This window comes from Rhinolophus ferrumequinum, chromosome 10 (genome assembly GCF_004115265.2).
Source record: "Rhinolophus ferrumequinum isolate MPI-CBG mRhiFer1 chromosome 10, mRhiFer1_v1.p, whole genome shotgun sequence".
Taxonomy (NCBI): domain Eukaryota; kingdom Metazoa; phylum Chordata; class Mammalia; order Chiroptera; family Rhinolophidae; genus Rhinolophus; species Rhinolophus ferrumequinum.
The window spans coordinates 86,364,929-86,387,175 of record NC_046293.1 but is presented as its reverse complement, the minus strand read 5'-3'; the positions used below and the strand labels follow the sequence as shown (position 1 = coordinate 86,387,175).

General features: G+C 34.6%; 1 protein-coding gene across 3 annotated transcripts in view; it reads right to left on the bottom strand.

The window, feature by feature from the left end:
- C10H12orf4 (chromosome 10 C12orf4 homolog) overlaps positions 1-22,247 on the bottom strand; it is a 43,896-nt gene that overhangs the window by 20,634 nt on the left and 1,015 nt on the right. For all 3 annotated transcript variants that reach the window (XM_033118504.1, XM_033118503.1, XM_033118505.1), the window contains exons 2-9: positions 21,440-21,642; positions 19,901-20,046; positions 15,174-15,355; positions 10,399-10,498; positions 10,174-10,295; positions 5,111-5,217; positions 4,571-4,768; positions 3,606-3,734 (exon numbers count right to left, since the gene is read on the bottom strand). In XM_033118504.1, coding sequence (XP_032974395.1) covers positions 3,606-3,734; positions 4,571-4,768; positions 5,111-5,217; positions 10,174-10,295; positions 10,399-10,498; positions 15,174-15,355; positions 19,901-20,046; positions 21,440-21,617 — 1,162 coding nt within the window. In that variant the 5' untranslated portion in view covers positions 21,618-21,642. The remainder of the gene's footprint in view (positions 1-3,605; positions 3,735-4,570; positions 4,769-5,110; positions 5,218-10,173; positions 10,296-10,398; positions 10,499-15,173; positions 15,356-19,900; positions 20,047-21,439; positions 21,643-22,247) is intronic.

Sequence of the window (22,247 nt, the reverse complement as noted above, 5' to 3'; positions counted from 1 at the left end):
CAGGACTACAAATGGTTAGTAGCACCAGGAATCACTTGATATTCAACCCATCCCTAAAATGTGTTACTTATCTGACATTATACTCAATTTATTTCAAACAGATAATGTGAGATTGTTCTAAATGCAGCATTTTAAAATTCAGAGTCACTGGTTGCTTTTTTTTCTTTTTAGAAGACATGATTTTACTTAAAAGGATAAATGTTGGTAAAATAAGATACGTCACAATTGACCACATATTACTATGGTTGCACACTAATTATTCTACATGTATACATATATTTTTAATAAAAGACACATCTGAATTTTATAAAAATCTTATCAGAACTTAAAAATGCAGAATGAATATTAGCATTCAACATAGCTCTCTTTAAGAGGCTGAATATTTATTTCAGTTAAATACAAAACTATTTGGAATGGCCTCCAGCATTAGAAAAGCACTTGAAAAGAATCAGAACTTCAAATGAGTAAACTGCAAATACCAAGGGAATATTATGGTTTCAAGAATGTTCTAAATAAAAATAATTTAATATTTTCACCTATTGACTACTTTGATGAATTGATTTATAACACTATCCCTTGTAAATGCATACGTTTTATAAGTAAAGAGACAGAGGGAGAGAGGGGCACAAAGAGGAGCTCTGTGTTGCCAGAACCCACATTTGATGTAATAGTTAGTTCCTCATACAGAGCCATTGATTGATAAGCTTTAAATGTTTGATCATAGTACAAAAAAACAAAAAACAATAAGGACTCTAATTTTTTTCACAGGGGTTTTAAGTAAACAAAAGAGAACAGTTCATAGTCCATTTCCCTTTCCATGTTTTAATGGTAATATACTTTGTAATAAGAAAATGGCTATTTTTCATTTTTAAAAAGTATATATATATGGATGGACCTAGAGAACATTATGCTAAGTGAAATAAGTCAGATGGAGAAAGGCAAATACCATATGATCTCACTTATATGCGGACTCTAAAGAATAGTGAACAAACTATTCAGAAACAGTCTCAGAGATATAAAGGAAAAACTAAAGGTTGCTAGATGGGAAGGGGGTAGGGATGAGGCAGAAGGTGAGGGGATTAGAAAGCACAACCAGTAACTACAATATTGCCACAGGGATATGAAAGTCAGTTGGGGGAATGTAATCAATAATGTTGTAAAGATTTTGTAGGGTATTTGATGGACACTTGTCTTATTAGGGAGACCACTTCATGGACGGTATGGGTACCTGATTGCTGTGGGTACCTGAAGCTGAAGCTGAATAACAATGAACGTCAACTATAATTTAATACACACACACACACACACACACACACATATGTATAGTCACCGGATGTGGAGTACAGCACAGGGAATAGAGTCAGTGGAATTGTAACAGCTGTATACGATGTCAGAGGGGTTGTGGATTATCACTTTGTGAAGGGTATAAATGTCTATTACATGTTTTGTACACCTGAAACTAATGAAAAAATGTATATAAAATGTGCACAAAACCAAACTGTTTTTGTAGGAGTATAAAGATGCTTATATAATAAACACAGGAAAGAAAACAATGGAATGCCTTAGAATAAACAGGTACTTGTGCATCAGGATATAAACGTGTAGAACAAACATGTGGGCACGCACAGAAAAGGAAAAGATGGAGAAAGTATTTTCACAAAACTCTCTGTAACAACATGCTGGTTCCTTTAAGAAAGTTGTCTTTTATAAACCTACTTGTTTCACTGACTCATTTAACCACAAAATAGTTGCTTGAACAAGAACAAAATAATACCATGATGTACACACATTGCCTTAACCGTATGTGGTTTAAAAACTTCCTGTCATTTACTGCAGACTTTCTATCGCTCGTAAATATACTTAGAATCCTCCTCCCACACCTGTCATGATCTCAGTCTTCACGCTTTAGTCACTACTAAGAATAATAGTAAAATGTTACTGATCACATCATTGCTAGTTTGAATGAGATGGAGGAAGAGGATGGTAAGGCAAATAAGAGGACACAGTGGAATTTTTGAATGGTCGTTTGTTGGGATATACTTCCCTGATTTCCTAGAATTCAGTCTGGTTCTGTCAAGTATAACACATCCAGCCACAGCAAAGCCACAGTCACCTTTAGTGAGAATATAAACTAGTGGAACTGCTACAGACAGCAATTGCTACACTATTAAATTATAAATGTGTGTGTCCTTTAGCCCAGAAACTTCTCTTTAGGAATCTATTCTACAGATGTGGTCATGCACACAATGATATATGTGCAAGGTCATTCATGCATTATTATTTATAATAGCAAAACTTTGGGAACAGATTAAATATCTATCAATAAGGAACTGATCAATAATAGCTTATCCTGCAATGGACTATGATGCAGCAGTAAAAAGTATGACGATGCTCTTTATGTACTAATATGAAATAATGTCCAAGAGAAATTATTCAGTGCAAAAGCAGAGCACATAAAAGTGTGCAGGGAAAGCTGCCATTTGTGTAAAAGGGATAATAAATACACAGATACACGTGCTCGTATATATCTAAACATATGGCTGGAAAGTACACCAGAGGTAGCATGGGCTGCCTCAGGAGTAGGAAACTGGGTGGCGGGTGGGCAGGGTTACAAAGACCTTCACTATATGTTCTTTTGTACAGTTTGAATTGTGAATCTTGAGATTGTTTTACCTATTTAAGAAATCATTAAAAAATAAATATTATTTAAAATCTGTTGACTAAAGAAGCAAACTATAGTCAATGCTAATCAAGCTGTCTAGATAGCTACAGTCTAGCATCAGAAGGAGGAGTTATACAATTTACATGGGAGAGAGGAACCAAGACACCAAGCAAAGATATAACAATATGAACCAAAAGTACGATAATGCTTTCTTTTAAACATTGCAGTTGCAAAACAAAGGAACAAAAAAGATTATCTGAACTACCAGAAGCAAATTTAAAGGTCTGACCAGCCACAACTTAAAAACCTGCCATATTTTATTTCCTGGGCAAGACATCAAGTTTTTATATGAAATAATTAAATACTAAGTATGCATTCAAGCCAGAGAAGAACATGCATTATGATTTTATGCCTGTGACATAACATAAAATATCAGAAAACGAAGAAAATCACATATTACATATATTTTTGAATAAATATTACCCTATATTTTGATCTAACTAAACAAATTTATGGTACCAATTTAATTTTTAAAAAAACTTAAAAATTTTCATTTTTCCAAATATATGGTGATGCAAGAACTGACTCTAGGTGGTGAACACACAATGGGATTTATAGATGATGTAATATGAAATTGTACACCTGAAATCTATGTAACTTTACTAATAATTGTCATCCCAATAAACTTTAATTAAAAAATTTTTTCATTTTTCAATTAAAGAAATAGCAGAATTAATCTGTAATTTAAGACAGTTTTTTCTTTTATCTATGTCTTCCCTTAAGTTTCTCTATGAATAGATAGAAAAGATCTTGAATTTTGTTAATTTCTTCCTTCCACCCTTCCACCAACCCAACTTAATATATTTCAATGATGGCCCATATGCTATTAGAATGCTTAGGGGCAGAACATACTGAATTTTTAAGAAATTTGAGTTTTACTGACCATGTGATTCTTTCAACTTACTCCTGCGCTGAGTTCTGGCATAAAGTACCACCTGCTGGACAATTTCCAGTTGCTCTTCAATTCGGGGAAAATGGAAGTCAGTGCATTCTTGGCAAACAGTGGCAAAATCTAAGGAATCCAAAACATTGACAGTCTTCTAAAGGTGAACTATCAAATGTTTAGTATTTACTTATAGACAAGGAGATCTGGTGAAATAGAATAGAAAATTCAGAAGTATGACTTCTTATACTTCTCCTTTCAATAATTCTCTTATTGTTAGGGTACAACAATTTCGTTTTGATCAGAAATAATCTCTCAAGCACGCAAAAGAGTAAACAATAGACAAAGGAATTTTAATATAATTCCAAGCCTTCTTTAAATAATAGATACTATAATCATAATACAGTCCCAAAAAGTGCTAAAAAATATAAGAAGTTTCTTGTATTTATGATAGGAAACAGCCTCTATTCATGCTTCTTTTAAAAAACAGTTATACATTTTAAATACTTAAAAAGTTTTAAATAATCATAAATGTGATTTGTACTATGAGGGAAGGTAGAATTTTACCTAGTGTATTTAAGAAATAGAGGTTGTTTAAAAAAACATAAAAGGATAAATGGATGAATTAAAATTCACCGAGTCAGGATCTGTTTCTAAATTGAAAACTACATTTATATCTTGATTATTATTTTTGTTATACCTTGAAACAAGAATGCTGTAAGAGTATTATTTACAACATAATAGAATTTTAAGAAAAAATTAAATGTCCTGAAGCATTATACCCATGCCAAAGTAAGAAACACAAATCTAAAATAGCCATGGCTGGGCATGTGTATTTTTTCATTTACTTGAATATTGGGGAAACTAAATTTTTTTTCAAGTTTTCCATAATTTAATTCCTTTCTTTGTAAGAATGGTAGTAAAGGAGAAATTTAATGAAATAAATATGTATAATGTTAACTTACCTCTTTTAATACCACTGTATGAATTGATTCGATTATCTACTAGTAAAACCAGGCCACAGAGAGATGTAGAGTAAAGTGACAGAGCTGTCTGGAGCCGATGGAGTTTCACACCACTTCTATGATTCCTTTTGTGCTTACAGAAATCCAGCATGTCTGCTCTCAGCAATCTCAAATTATGCATGGTCTTCAACTGGGCTCCTGGGGGCAGGCAAGAATCCCAGAAAGATACTTAGCTGCAAAATCCAGTATAACAGGATGAAATCTCTATGACAATCTGTACTATAAATAATTAAAAACGGCCTTGCCATTTCCCATTTTCATAACTGTTAATACTTCATCTTTCTGTTTGCAAAAATAATATTTAAGCTAAAACAGAAAATGTATAGGCAACAAACTATAGGCTTTCTTGGAGCAGGATATACTTTGTAATTAAAAATAACATGGGTATATTCTACTCATGCTAGTAATTTTTCTCTTATAGCATAAAAAATGCTTCACAAGTTACAATAAATTATGACTGCAAAAAATTAATACACTTACCTAAGTGAATGGTAAAACTTTCTTCTAACTTTCTCTGTTCCTCGTAAATCCTTCCATTTGCTTCTACAGATTCTCTGAACTGACTTGGTTGAACTTTAATTTCTTCACTGAAATTAATAAAAGTACTGATTTTTTTTGAAATGTCTGTCAAGAACTTTTTTTAAAGGAAAGAAAGCTTTATCATGAAATGACACAAAAGTAACAGCTGAAAGTAGAACTTAATTTATTCCTAAACTTCTCTTAAATCCATGGTGACAAGTAAGATCATAAGTACCAAGAGGTTCGAAAATCCTACTTGTTCTTTCATTTCCTCACAGTAAGTAATACATGTTTTTCATTTTCAATCTCTACAATATTAATTCATATATTACCATTTAATATTTCCCAGTGGCCTAAGAGAATGATTAAATGAAGTTACTAACTTACTACTTTAAAATGACATTTTAAAAAATACATCCTTTATCAGGGTTGGCTGCAGGCAAAACTAGAAAATAGGCAAAATGACTGAAACAAAAATTAAAAAGTAAAACGTCAAACAAGGAATAATAAAAAAAGATGAAGTTCATTTTGATGTATTCACATCCTCTTTTTTTCCCCTTACCATTTCCTGGCCCCCTCCCCAATAACATTCTCCTCCCATTAAAAAAAACACACAAAAAATACTTCTCTCTGCTCTACTCTGTTCTTGTATTTGCTGAAAAGGTTTCCATGGAGGCACTATAATTATACAGCTGTTCAATTCACATTTCATGGCTTGCTGAAGATGATAAGAGCTATAATAGTCATCCATTCCCCTGACTACATTTTGGGGTTAATCCAAGCAATCTCATTAATCTCACTGACTTCCTTAGTTAATATGGCAAATTTAAACCTAAAACTAAATTTATATTACTAAAATATCCTCATCTTAGGTTGTAGAAAGACACAAGAGAATGTTGTTCCCACTCTAACAAGAAAAAGCCAGATCACCTATAAAATCAGAACTTTTCTGGAGCCCATCAGAGATTTGAGGTAACAAGGCAACCACGTAAACTAAATTCTAAAGTGTGACACACCTCTCCAAGGAAAGGAAGGACACAGTTTTCACTTTTGGCAGAGCATGGCAGAAATGCATTGCTGTAATGTAAGGGGATAACAGGAAATCAACCAAATTTTCAACTAATTCTTAATGGTCAAGTATGGGCTAGCGTGGAAACTTAGAAGAGCTGCGAGTGCCAAGCACGAGGGCAGTTTGCATACTTTTGCAAACTCTTTTCCACTGGTGTCCACCAGGTGCTTCCAAGAACACAGTGGGGGCAGGGTAGGAGGCACAGCTAGAAATACTGAAAATGCTCCAAGCCCAAGACCCACATACACAGCGTTTGCCCCAGACTGAAGCTGGACAAACACAATGGACAGCTGTCTCCCACCCTCAATGATAAGCCTAACACCCAGTGACAAACGACAGTCTACTGTTGGGGGTGGAGCAACAGCAGAGGCAGCGACCTCGTGTTGTGGCCAGGCCTGCAAAGACTACCAAAGGCGGAGGATGGAGCAGAATGACAGAGAAACCCCTGTAGAACCCAAAGTCCCAGTCTAAACATGAAGTGGCAGCACCTTACTACTGTAGAAAATGAAGCTTGTGCTGTACTGAAGGAACAAAACCAAACTCAGCTCAACTGCTCACTGGATTTGCATGACCTCCCCATGAATGGCCTGTTCATTTCTGCACATAAATACCAATCACCTCAGTGTCTTCTTTTCTAATGTATGCAATATCCAGCATTCAGTTAGAAAAAGAGAGACACCAAAAAAAGGCAGGCAAACAAACAACCCCATTGTAAATAGACAGATAAAGCAATCAACAGAAACAGACTTAGACAGAAACATATCGGGACTATAAGAAAGGGACTTTCAAATAACTATGATTAATATGCAAAAAGATCTAGTGTAAAACAACACAAGGACAGATAAGAATTTCAGCAAAGAGACAAAACAAATGGAAGCACTAGAAATAAAACATGATATCAAATCAATAGTAACAGATATCAATCCCTTTGACAGGACCATAGGTAGACCAACCACTCACATTATGATGCCACCATTACCCTGATAGCAAAACCAAATGAAGATATTATAAGAAAAATAAACTGTAGACCAACACACACACACACACACACACACACACACACACACACACACACGGCATATTTATTTATTTATTATTTTATAGTGAATAATTTATTTGTATTTATATTTTATACATGTGATATAATACATTATGACATATATGTAAGTTTTAACTATAAAACTTCTAGAAGGAAACAGGAGAAAATTCTTTGTAATCTTGGATTAGGCAAAGATATCTTAGATAAGACACAAACAATTTAATAATTGATAAATTGCACTTAATTAAAACTTTGCTCCTCAAAAGACACTATTAAGAAAATAAAAAGACAAGCTATAGGCTGAGAGACAATATTTGTAAAACATTTATCTGATGACGGACTTGTATCCAGAATATACAAAGAACTCTCACAACTCAATTAAAACAAACAAATAAAAAACAAAGGAGAAATATGGATGGAAGATCAGCATATGAAAAAAATGTTTGACGTGACTAGCCATCTAGGAAATGCAAAGTAAAACCATGATGAGACATGACTACAAAACCTACCAGAATGACCAAATATCAAGACCAAGTGTTGACAAGGAGGTGGAGCATCTAAAATTCTCACACATCGGTGGTTGGAACGGAAAAATGGGCAGGCACTTAGGCAAACAGTCTGGCAGTTTCTCATAAGGTTAAGACACTTACAATGTGATTCAGCAATTCCATTTCTAGGTATTCATATATGAGAAACAAAAACATATGTATATACAAAGACCCGTTTATAGCAGCTTTATTTATAGTTGTCAAAATCTGGAAATACATCAAATGTCTATCATCAAGTGAATGGATAAACAATAACAGAATACTAATGATCAATAAAAAGGAAAGAACCACTCATAAATGGAACAACATGAATGAGTCTCAAAAGCATTACTCTAAGTGAAAGACGCAAGACACAAACTGCTACATGCAGTTTGATTCCATGTATATGACATTCTGGAAAAATCAAAACTACAGGGACAGATTGCCAAGAGCTGGGCAACAGGAAAGGAGATTAACTATAAAGGTAGAAAAGGGAAAAAAAGGTGTAAAGGAGAAATCCTGTATCTTGATTGCTGTAATGGTTTCATTACTAATTAACTTTGTCAAACTCATCAAAATGTAAATCTAAAACAGATGATTTTTACTATTTATCCTCCAATAGATCTGACTTAAAAAAAGGCAGAATTAAATGAATAAAAATAAAATACAATTTTTATCAATCTCATATAGGAGTTCTATATGTCTTTGTCTTGAAAACAGATTTCTGTTGCCCAAGGAAACCCCTATCAAAAAAGGAAAGAAAACCAAACAAAGTCATAGTAAAAACATTCCTTCCAGTGAACATTTGGTTTTCAAAAGCAGCAGCAGCTAGAGGCCAATATTTACACAGTAGAACTGATACTATAGATTGAATTTCTGAAACTGGAGCAGCAAAGTGAGAGAGAATTTTTACAGCAAGGGGTTTTCTCAGCTTCCTTAAATTAGTTACTTTCCACATTTTTGACCACGAAATACAGCATATATTTTACATTTTGGCTCAATACACACATTCACTTATAGAAAGCTTCAGGCAGGATACGCTCTGATATTTATTTTTCCCTATTCTACTCTATTCCTTCCACTTTTTCGTTATTTTACAAGTCTGACTGGAAAGTAAAAGATCTAGAATGATCCCTAGCCGACTGCAACCAGCAGTTTGAGAACCACCACTGTACATTATAGCATATGGATGTTCCCAACACATCTTTCCCTACAGCTCTCCCTCATCACTATTTTCATTTGAAATGAGGAGTATAGTCAGCAATTTTAAAAACACCATTGTGTAGTATAGCATACAGACATTGGCAGTCCATCTTTCCCCTTTTCATCACTATTTTCATTTGAAATGAGGAGTGTAGTCAAACATGTTATCATCGAGAATGTTACCCATCTCAATATAAAAGAATAGTGTTTAAATATTTCTAAGGTGTTGACTTGGGGAAAAAAATAAGGCAAATGGGAGATTATAATACTTAGATAAGAGGTGACAGATACCAGGTAAACAGTTAAATGATCATCCATTTGCCCGTTTGTCCACCCAGCCCATATTTACTGAGTATGTCTTATGCGCCAGTGTCAAGAGCCGGATACTTGGCAAGGGTCAGGGTATACAACAGCAGAAAAAACAAATATGGTTTTTGTTTTCAAGGCAAGACTAGTGGGGGAGACTGACATGATATAAGTAAGACGCTATTTCTAAATGTTTATAGCACATATCTGAAAATGCTAGAAGTAGGATTATTATATGTACTAAATATATTTCCAATTGAATATACTTTAGGATTTGAAAGAAGAAAAAATTTCTCCAATGTGTGAATATACAGCCAGGAAATAACACAAGCTCTAGGGCAATATATGAAACACAATGTATTTAGGCCCTAAGGTACCATACAAGTTATAGGTGATGGAAAGTCCTCTGTATTATTTTTGTACCTTGTACATGCTTCTATTATTGCACATATAACTCTATACAGTATTGTTTTATTTACAGGTCAGTCTCTAGAATATAATCTCCACGTGGGCAGATGTCGTTTTTATTTTTTTGCTTAGAGAGTGCTTAGCATTTAAGATGCATTCAACCAATGCTTATTGCACTGACGGAACCCAATTCAAAGAAACAAGAGATAGTACATGGGGTATTTAGGTATACATACCTAAGAGATTTATAAAGTTACGTTCTAGAGGAGAAATCACTATTTAAAACCAACCAATTAACGCCCCTCCCAAGTAATCCACATAAAATCCATAAAACAAAAGATTTTAAAAGAAGTATAAAACTATCTTGAATTTTCATCGGTAGCTTATTTACAAAAAGGTTCAATTTTACAATAAGCACAAATTATTAATAACACTGAATTTTCATCAAATAAGAATAATACATGATTAATACCTGAGGGAGCTGTTGTTGGGGTTTTTCAGGTCTTGATGAAGTTTTATCACCCATTCTTGATACTCTTGCTTTTGGATGGCAGTTGATTGTTTTAATTCATTTGACCATTTATTTTCTAAGACCTAAGAAGAGACAATATACCAGCTGGTTATTTTTTTTTTACAAAAATAAATAAGTGGAAAAAAAATGTAACTACATTTCTAAACATCATTGTACTCTACTTACCTGCTGGGATTCAAAATGCTGAGCAGCCAGTGAATTCACATCTTGATCTGTCCGTGACTTTCCCAATTCCTGCATCACTTTTTCCATTTCAATACCTTGTCTGAAACATAAATCAGCAGATCAGACATAGTCATCAAAATTTTAAGACATACGACCACTCCAGTTTCATTGAACAATCTCTGCAAAGTGAAAGTAAAATTTTTTTATCTTATAGGAACATGTCTAAGAATGGCAATTATAATACCCGGAAAGCACTTTGAAGCCTTGGAAATGGAGATGTGGAAAAAACACTGATAATTTCATTTAACATCAACAACATCATTTATACAGATAAATTTTAATCTAAGTTTAATGTGTGAGTGAAAGCAGCAGCAAAGTGAGAGAGAATTTATACAGCAAGGGGTTTTCTCAGCTTCCTTAAATTAGTTACTTTCCACATTTTTGACCACGAAATACAGCATATATTTTACATTTTGGCTCAATACACACATTCACTTATAGAAAGCTTCATGCATGATATGCTCTGATATTTATTTTTCCCTATTCTACTCTATTCTGTTCCATTCCATGGAGATGGAGTCAAAATCTGGGTGATCTCTCAATTTCTATGGCAAATGTTTACAAGTCCAGACCCCTTTTCATCTGCAGATTTCCCTAAAGAAGATACTCTGTAATTCCAGCTTAAATATATTTTCCATTTACTTGTACATAAATTAAAGTGATTTCAACTTTTGAAAGTTAGTTTATATTATAACCAGAAGCTACCAGTTAGGTTCTAAGAATCTAAGTGACAAAAGTCACAAAGTTCCCTTTACAGAGGAACATACTATCAGGTTGGTGCAAAAGTAATTGCGGGGTTTGCAATTTTTAACCTTTTAAACCGCAATTACTTTTGCACCAAGGCAATACTTCTGAAGATAAGCTTTTGTCTTACCTTCTTCATTTATCCAAATAAATAACATGCATGAAATTAAAAATGGTTTTCCTTCCAGGAAAAACTCATCATATCAGAAGTTTCTATCATAGTTATTTATGAGAGAAATGGGTAGTGATAGATGGGCCTGGGGGAGCCTTCGGCAGGGCTGGAAATATCCCATTTCTTGCTCTGGATGATAATTACATGGGTGTGCTTACCTTGTGAAAATTTATTGACGTGTACACCTACAGTTTGTTGCCTATTTTGTATGTATATTTTCATAAATTAAGTTCATTAAAAATTTTCAAATTGAAAATTATCTTCTAAAACAAACGTGTTAAAGATGTTTGTTCTAAAACATATTTTTAACACACTTAGAAAGAATGAAACAGACATCGACTTAAAAAATTTTACTATCATTTTGATTAAGTAAATTGCTCCTAGAAGCAAATTTACACTTCTTTATAACAACTGATTAAGATATGTATATGAGTAATGAAACTCATTCACATGTTATACATTTACACATTTCTATACACACCTTCTAGGATTAAATATTCAATACCATTTAGTCCCCACTTAATTCTAATGCAGGTGACTCCATTAACTTTTTAATAACTATCAGAGGTCAGGTGAAGATTATGCTTGCAAGTAAGATTTTTATTTAAAACAGGATAACTGCTAAATATTCATACATACAAACTTTGATATGAATATATTAATATTTTACATTACACATGTTCCCTCTAGTGGATAAAATGTATCATTGCCATTTTTAAGTTTTAAAAAGTAACTTCAATCTGGTTTGCTAAAAGGAGCAAATTTCCAGTGAGGAAAAAAAAGGCTAATAAATAAGAATTCTACAAATAAAATTTCATAAACATGTATTTTACCCTAAATGTGTCAGAAGTGAAAGTAGCTAATGATATAGTGAATAATACGGTATATATTTTTGATCATTAAGATCAAAGGAAATTGTATTATATTTCAGATGAACTACTAACTATGCATTGGCTTAGTGTGTCAGGCATGACAATTCTGACAACCTGTACATTGTTTTGAAGACACTTTGGAAAAAAGATCATTATAACTTTATTGATGCTGTGCTGAAAAACTGCCTTTTAAAGATGTAAAATGAAATTTAAAGGAACGGAGAAATAGGAATTGTGTCACTTCTGCTCATGAACTGGATAAATGAATTAAGCACCAAAATTTTGGGTGAAATTCTACAGATACCAGTGAATTCCAACTTACTTTAAGTTACACTGTTCAACTTTGCAATACTGGTAAATGTTATCTACCTTAAGACAAACATAGCTATTTTTCCTTTTCAAGTTAATAGTTTGGATATGTGAAAGATAAACTAAAACACTGGGTTTTAAATAAATGTTTTCAAATATTGTTTATATGTTTAGAAAGAAAAAAAAAGGAAAGCCCCTTCAAGAATTCTGGCCAAAGGACATTTCAAAAAATACCATAAGCCAAAAAAAAAAAAACCCCTACTAAAAAATATTCTACGAAAGAAAGAAAAAAGCATAAATTAGCAGTAAATGCAAAAATTAGTTAATTCAGCTTCCCAAAAGGTCCCAAAGAGTCATGTGGATAGGAATCTGTTTCAATCAGAGAAAATAGAACAATTACAGAATATTGATATGAAATTTTCTGGGCGGTGTAGTGAGTAGGCAGTAGACTACAATTTAGAGTAGCCCAGCAGGTGAAAGAAAGGACTAGTAACTGTATTGATATGAACTACAGATGGCCAAGCTAGGAAGTTTTTCATATACCTAACTATAGGCAGAATGAGTGCAGTTCCAGAAAACGTGAGATCCAAGAACAGATTCAGAATGAGATTAAGGTTATATAATTAAAACCCTACTAGGAAAATGAAGTTCAAGAGAAGGTAATTAATTTGTATTAGGTAATTATATTTTTATGTATTTTTTAAAAATAAAATCTTTATTTGGTTCTTATTTTTATAATATATTCATAATTTTATTGGCTACATAATAAAGAACTAGAAAAAAATGGAGTTTTTGTCTCCCCCAGGGACACAACTTTGACTATTTACCTGGTGGCACCTATCCATACTGTGTGTATCCCACCCTAGAAAGGAATAAACTGCCTCAATACAGGTAATCAGCAAGCCCAAGCCCATGAAGAATGACAAATATCTCAAAACATCACGTTCTTTTTGACACAGAGACAGCTCTAATATCTTGTTAAATATGAGAATAAAAGGTCCAGAGGAATATCATTATTATGAAAATTTACGAATCTATGCAATATAATAAAAATGCTGATCTGGTACACAAGACAGTAGCCCTCAGGAAAAATGATTAAATCTATTTACTTATGATTTTTGTGTTTTAAGTGTTCTTAACTATGACAACCCTCAAAACAACACGCTATTCTCATCTTGCTAGTGCAATGTTTTCTAATGCAAAGCTAACGAGGGCCAGGAGCAAACCAGTATCTCATTTTAAATTGACTTCTTTGGGACTGATTTAATAATCAGTCCCAAAGAATAAATGTGATTTGCTGCTATTGTATTTTCACAATCAAAGAAATTTTACATCAGCAACACCAAAAAAAATTCTCTTAATGCTATGTAGACCTAAGTCTTAAGTAACTGTTTTTAAGGTAATAAATGTTATTAAATCAAGCTAGACTAAAATGGATTATCTGAAAAGAGGAGAGTGTCCTTAATTATTACTATAATTATGACATTATTAGGAAGCTTTCTGGAAAGTCATGCTTTAAGATAAAAAATGCTAGCAATTTTTTACTTACTCTGAAGGAAAAAAATAGGTCATAAAAGCATCGTTTGCATACTATTTTAAGTAATCCATACAAAATGAATTCAAATCTAATTAATATTTCTTGGAACAATACTAGTGTTTTTTGTCCTAAAGTAAATAAGCTTATAAAATGCACCGAAAGAGACCATGGACTTAGTCTCAGCAGAGTTTTAAACAGGTTTTGAACAGGGAGACAGTATGGTATAGCAGGTAAGAACTTTGGAGTCCCTTTCTGGTTTCAAATTCAGCTTGTCCTTAGACAAGTTACTTAAGCCTCAGCTTTCTCATCTGTACAATGGGGATAATGAAATGACAGTAGGGTTGTGATAAGGATCAACTGAGGAAGGGCATCTGGTATGAACTGCGTGTTTGTATGCCTTCCAAATTCATATGTTGAAAGCTAACACTCAGTGTGATGGTATTTGGAGGTAAAGCCTTTGGGAGGTAATTATGTTTAGAAGAGGCCATGAGGTTGGTGCCCTCATGATGGAATTAATGCCTAGAGGAAGAAATGCTAGCGCTCTCTCCCTAGAAGCGATGCACTGGAAGCGTGCACTGAGGAAAGGCCACATGAACGCACTGCAAGGCACTGTCTATAAGCCAGGAAACGGGTCCTCCCCGATACTAAATCTGTTGGCACCTTGATCTGGGACGACCCAGGCTCCAGGGCTGTGAGAAATAAACTTCTGTGGTTTTACCTATCCGGTCTATGGTTTTGTCATAGCAGCCCGAGTTGACTAACACAGCATCCAAAGCACTTTGCAGTGCCTGCAACAACGTAAACCTTCAGCAGAAGTAAGCTATTCCTCTTTTAGAAATAAGAGTAGATAGATAAAGCCACTGTAATTTACTTAGGTAATTTTTGAGAAGTTTTCTAAATCTACGAGGACTTACTTCCCAGTTGAAATTACAGATTTAAACACACAAGAAAATTAATTTCTAATATCAAAGAATTTTTTCTATTTTATTCAATTTTACAACAATAAGGACAAGTTATTCTGCAGGCCATCATATCTGACAATATAACATTTAATTATGATAATGCAAGAAATTTGAAATACCTCTCTTGTAATTTTTTCAGCTCCACATCTCTTTCACCAATTAGTTCTGAGATACTAACAAAGTAATTATGTTCCAGATTTAGGAGTGTTTCAGAGGCAGGAGAATGGATTAGGTCATGGTACACATCTGCAAAATCTTCATCCCAGCTGGGCTCTTCAGGCCTTGCATGCTCTAATGTGGTCTACAAGATAATACACAGACATTCTTAAATCATGACACAGAATTTATTTAACACACTACTAGAAACGTATGTATATAGTGATTATAGTTTTGTACATCAGACAAGGACAGAAAACCCCTCTATTTATATGTGTGTATATATTGGTTATATAGGATTATCTGAGTACCCCCCAAAATAGAAAGATACAAACTGTGTTATTTATATGGTTTACCTGGCGGCAGGGATGGGGAGGGGCTAATGTGGAGGAAGGCATAGAAGTGTCCACAACAGAAAAAAAACCCAAGTATGCTATGATCCAATTTCTGTAAAACAATATATACATACATGAAGGGATGATCATTAAATGCTAATGGTGGCTATTTCATGACAGTGAGGTTTCTGATGGCCTTTACTTTCTTTATATTATAATATACTGTATAATACAATAGTTTGGAGGTATTAATTATATAATCAGAAAAACTTTTCATTATTAAAAAATATATTGCTAAAAAATGTTTTGTAGGCTATACATTTAGCAAATGAGGTTACCTAAGTGGTCACCTGTGTGGTGATGAAATGACCTTGAAAACCCAATTCATGCATAGGATTTTATATCATGATAAACATATGCAATTTTTGTATTTTGACCTTTTCTAGTATTCTGCTTTCTTCTTAAAATGCAAGTATGCTTTTAGGTATATGAGAAGAGTAGCTATCCAAATAATAAAGGGACTGAGTAAACACTGATAAGAAAAACAGCAACACTGAGAGATGCAAAACAAGGGCACCCTCAGCACACAAATCCACTCAGGGCTGCCTGTCCCACGGACGTGTGAGGGGGCGACTCAGACCGACACCGTGCTTTACAAGTGAGGACACCGACACACTATGTCCCTTGTCAAGGATTACACAATTTGATGGCAAAAGTGGAAATAACACAAAGATTTGTATGTTTTTTCCATTACTGATCTTTGTTGACAGATCACTTGTGAAAAAAAAGGACAATCTGAATTTTCTCCTTTTCTTACCAATGAAAATATTAAAAGCTGCAATCTATAACATAATTGAGAGTGATAATTTACCTTAAAAATAAAACGAATGGATAAATCACAGAAACAGCTATCTTGAACTTGGTCAATCAATAGGTAAACTTTTCCCCCTTGTTTCCTTTCACTTCAGTCACTTGCCAGATCAGGAGGGAAGAGTTTAAAATGACTAGCTGAACCTAGAACATGGATTTCATCTACTCTGTGCCTTTGAAAACCTGAAACCACATTCTGATACCTGCTCCCTATCGTAAGACCTGGCACTGCTCTAGGAATTAAAACCAGCCCATGTAACTTAACCTTGGTTCAAAATTCACTTCAGGCTCAGGCTAAAATTTTGTAGAAAAGAGCCAGTGCCAGGTAATAGGGATATGCCCGGCCACACACACACATGCTTGGCCAGACATTCAGTAACCCCACGAGCCGTATCAGCTATGTATAATAATTTACAGCATCGATTGAAAACTCAGCCTAGCTTCATGAATAGGCAGAAGCTACCCATGTGAGAAGCACGAAACAGTTTTTCCTTGACCTAACTGCCCCGTTGCCTCAGGAACGATAAAACTAGAACGGGGGTTGTGAGAGCTGAGAGCAATGGGGCAGAGTGAAGGCCTGCTGAGAGAATACTACTCAGTGTCCGGGCCATTCTTTCTCCACTGCCACATTCAGGCATAAAACTCTGTTTGGGGCTCAAACCATTTGGCACCCCGATTTTTCTTGGCCATCATTATCTAACAGCCTACCCATCACTCACCGTCATTCATTTAAAGCTTTGGCACTGCGTTCACACCCTTCCGCAGATGTGTGGTGACACACATCCGTCGTCAACCCCGGTCACTTGGATGTCCATGTGGATAACCCACAAATGCCTTGCCTTCGTACTTCCCTGAACTCCGTATCTTTAATGAGTCCTCCACTCCACCTCAGTTACCCATTCTATATCATCACCAACGACAGCTCAACCTCGAAAATTCAGACATTCGCTCTCTGACTATAACCTTCAACCAAGATTTCTCATTCAATGACTCCCAGGTAATTGCTTCTTCCACCTTCTCAGGACCTCCGCTCTACAGATCCTCTCTACTTTTTCATTTTTTCTCAGCCATGGGCTCCCACCTAGCTTCACTTCCTTCCCTACGCAGCTTCCATTCCACAGACCAGCTTTCAACCACTTTCTTGCCCAAACCCTCAACTCCCCTGACTGATGTTCTTTCCCTTGCCCACCTATAAAAACTCCAATCTTACAGTCAGGTTGTAGAGAGCTACAGCAGAGTAACTGCAAACCTCGGAAGTTTATGGCGGCAGACTGGTGTGACTACACTTTCCCTTCAGTGATGCCTGGCAAGCCGATCTTTCTCTGGTCAGTTCTCTCCTCAAACATCCAACTATCTCATTAGCCCCCCACTTCATCCAAACTAATGACCTGTCTTTATTACTTCTCAGATAAAGTAGAAGCAGTTCTTCTACCATAACGTCTGCTACTCAAGTAGTAAAATTGTCTTAATTTATGTCCGTCCTTTTCTTTTTCCTTTATGCTAAAATGGAAGAAGTGTCCCTCTGCCCAGTTAAGATTAATTCCCTACTTGAGCTCTGGATTCCATCCCTTCTGGTCTTCATCTCTACCATCTTAAAAGAACAAACCTCCCACCCTGTGTTCCCATTCTGAAAGTGCCTCATCCTTCTCCTCTGGAGAGCCAAACTTCTTGAGTTATCTATCCTCATTCTCTCTACTTCCACATTCCGTGACATTCTTAAAGTCACGGAAATCTAATTTCTGCCCCTAACAATCCATTTAAACTGATCTTGCCATACGAAGATTACTTGATAAACCCAATGGATATTTTCTGAGTCTTTCCTCACTTGACCTTCTTTGCAGCATTTAACACTGTTGACCATTCCCTCCTTCCTGGCGACTTGTTGTTTTCTTAATTTTCATGAAACCATAACCGTTTGCCTTCTTTCTACGTCTTTGGCAAGCTCGTCTCTCCTTTGCAGGTTCTTTTTCCTGTTAATACCTTACGCACTAGTGTTTGTTCATTCATCTGTGTCTTCTCTCATCCATTTCTTTGCCCCCCATCTCCCCAACACATACCAAAGCCCCATTATTTGCAGGCACTGTACTAGATACCAGAGCTATAGCAAAGTGGACATTTCCAGGTGGATATCCACAAGTAGGAGATACAGGTAAGCCAACACACAATTATAATACAGACTTTTGTCAGGATTCTGTCTAGGCATCTACTCTTCTCATTCTACATAGTCACCATGTACAACTTCATTCATTCCATGACTTTGAAATGTATCGATTGCAGTGTTATGACAGTCTGTGTCTTCCTACTAGATTGTAAGCTTCCTGAAGGCAAAGACTCATCCTCAACTGTCCACCCAATCCATTTTAGAGGTACAAAGAATATTGGTTGAATAAATTAAGTGGAATTATTATTTTAATGTATCTTACAGCTTTATTGTTTATCAGCAGAAAGATTAGGTTTCTTTAATTGTAATTATCACAGACATATCTTTTTTTATGCAAATATTTAAAATAATATCTATAAATACTGTCATCTTTTAAATAAACTAGGAAACCTTTCTGGGCACAGTGCAAACTACTTTGATTAACAAATATGATCCCACAAAATGGATTTCTTTCAAATTCTCATAGACTGAACTGCTTAAAATAGGATGTAATTCACTCATTAAAACTTGCAATTATTGAATTGATTTGTCTGTTTATATAGTTCTGTATCTGGCTCTCTAACTAAAACGTAAATTTCAGTTTTTTGTCTGTCTTACTTCTATTTTACACCCAACACCTAGTACAGTACATGGCATATAACAGATTCTCAACATACTGTATCTCATCAATTCAAAGATACATTATAACTCTCAGAAATCAGGATGCATCTTATGCCTGCTGGCATTTGGCATTCTATCGTAGTTTAATTGGTGGGGGTATTCTTTCTTAGTAGTAAATAAAATAATGGTGTGTTAGTTATGATCAAGGGCATCTTAGACTTTATGAAATAAGGTATATTATTTAAATGGAAAAACGATGATGTTATATAACTATGTATCAGCAGTGAAGATAAGTGATAGGACAAAAGTAAACCAGACTAAAATGAACTACTACTACTAGTTTAAGGTTGCCAGATAAAATATAGAAAGTATACAATAAGTATACTTCTTATACTAAAAAATTATTCATTGTTTACCTGAAATTTGAATTTAACTGGTGTCCTGTATTATTAATTACTAAATCTGGCAACCCTATGCTGGTTAGAAATACAAAAGTAACCTCTCATTTTACAAAGGCATTACACAAAGTATTGTGTCTTATGTGCTCACCCTCATACAGGAAGGAAGCACTCAAGCATCAACATAGAGTGTATATTATGGAATACATTTTTGTATGTTAAGAAAAAAGGATTCTACAATTGTTCAAGTGTTATCTTATAAATTTAAAAATCCTCATCAAAGTCCAGAATATCCTTGAAATTTACAATCTGATCTGTTTTCTTACCTCAGCATAAGCTTTGGCCCATGTACTTGCCAGCTGGTGTAAATCTACTTCCCCTGACTTCACAGCTTCCAGCGAGGCTTCAGCATCTCTATCATAATCTCTGAGAGATTCTCCTTCTATAAACTGGCTCAGAGCCTCTTTTAAGTCTGTAACAGGGACAAGAAACGCCATCATCAGCAAAATCCAGACATAAATAGGGAACATCTTACCTGACCAAGCATTCCAATGTGAACTTTTATTTCATCAAGCTTATACTCTTCATACAATGTCTAAATAAATAAAATAAACGTAGGGGTTCATTTAACTAATTTCACAACTATTTTTCTTTACTATTACAGGTTATTGCCTGGAGAATGGTCAAAATTCTTAACTCTTATGTATAACCTTGATACTAATTTGAAAGGTTAATTTCTTAAGCCTGATGCTTCAGTTTGAAACTGAGTAGGTAAAAAAACATAAAGAAAAATCACCTGCAGATTTCAAGGGTTAAAAGGTTACTATATTTAAGTGAAAGTTTCCTATACACATATCGTTATCTTTTGAATTTGAAAGAGAAATTGAATAATTAGTATATTAAAACTGATTTAATTCAGATGATCAATAATTCAATTTTAGAGACACTACTTAGAGGCTGATATAATGGAAAAAACAGAGACAGAAGTCAGGATACATGCTCTGATCTTGGCTCGGTTCATAACGTTTGGCACATTAGACCAGAGGTTCTCAGTCTTTAGCATGCATCAGAATTTAGCATGCCTAGAGGGCTTACAGAAATAGATTGCTGCATGCTATCCTCAGTTTCTGATTCAGCTGAAATGGGGTGGGGCCCAAGAATTTGCATTTCTAATAAGTTTCTAGGTGATGAGATTGCTTCTGATCAGGGAACAACTTCTGAGAACCACTGCCTTAGGCAAATAATTTAACCCTTTATTTACAGGTTTCCTTATTTGTACAATGAGGTTGTGCTAGAAAGATTCTAGTTTCTCTTGTAACTTTAACTTTCTATGATCCAACAGTATCAACTGAAAATATTTCCCTTATCTGTGAGATAGAACATAGACTTTTAAAAATGGTTTAATACAAATCACCTCGTGGAATTAATTTAGGTAAGCAAAAATTCTGCAAAGATTAGTATTTCTTCTCCTCCAGGACATCTTAGGAATTGAGAATCAGATTATTAAAGGGCCAATGCATTTAGCAACATAATTCAATAATACAGAAAGTGATAGCTGAAATGCCTTATGAATGCACCAACTAAATTAAGAGATTAAAAGTTCTAATCCAGATTTTGTAACGAATTTTTCATTATATAATTTACTTTTTATACTAAACTGCCTTATAAGCAATACAAGGATTATAAGAAAAAGCACTAAATAAAACAAAAGTCTGGGAAACCTTTTCATTCTTAAAAGCAGTTCAATACCTCACATTTTATGGCTGTTTCTAATGCTTGCTGGCTTTATGCTTTCTAATATGAAACTTCTAATGACAGAGACTAGAGGAAAATAATAAAGTGGTATTAAAAAAATCAGTCCTCACCTTTTTCTATAAAGCAGGGTAAACTGTGCAGCAGCATCAGACGTCCATGTAAATAAGTGGCATCCTCTTGAACAGGAAATTTGAGGGGTACCCTCAGTTCAAAGCACTGACTTCCTACTTTGAATTTATACACAAATTCCCTCTCTTTGTTGCAGAATCTTTCTCTGTTTTTCTTCATCTTTTTTGGCAGGATATCTATAGAACTAGGAAAAAAAAAAGCAGCAGCTTACAAGTCCATGAAAACAAGGTGTTTTCATTGTTGCTGTTACCACTTCTAAGAAAATGGCCCATCACTCAGATTTTATTTGTGTGACTCTGAGCATGTTTTCCTACATTTATCCCTGCATTTTCATTTTCATAGTGAAAATGAAGTGCTTCTTTTGAGAATGAAGTTTCTTGTAAGCCTTGAAGAAAAAAATTATGCCCATAGAGTACTTTGCATTCCTAGGCAGGGTTCTCAAAAACAGGGAAAGATTACATGGCGAAAAGAGCAGAGAGAATTCTTCGGAAGAGCTACATGAGTGGACATGTACAGAGCTTATGAAACAGCTGATGAATACAAAAATCAAAGAAATAGATCAGGGACCAAGAAGTGATCTTGGAGATCTTAGATGTGCTAGATCGGATTGGGGGTAGATGAAAGGGAGATGGTGCTGGAAAGGTTTCCATGTGGGGAGAAGATATACAGAAAACAAAGTACAAGATACTCCACAAGGCAAACTGGGTGATATTCAGAAAGAAGAAAATCTGGTCAACAATAGTGAGAAATAACATCATATAAAGATTTATTTATCAGCCTCCTTACTAG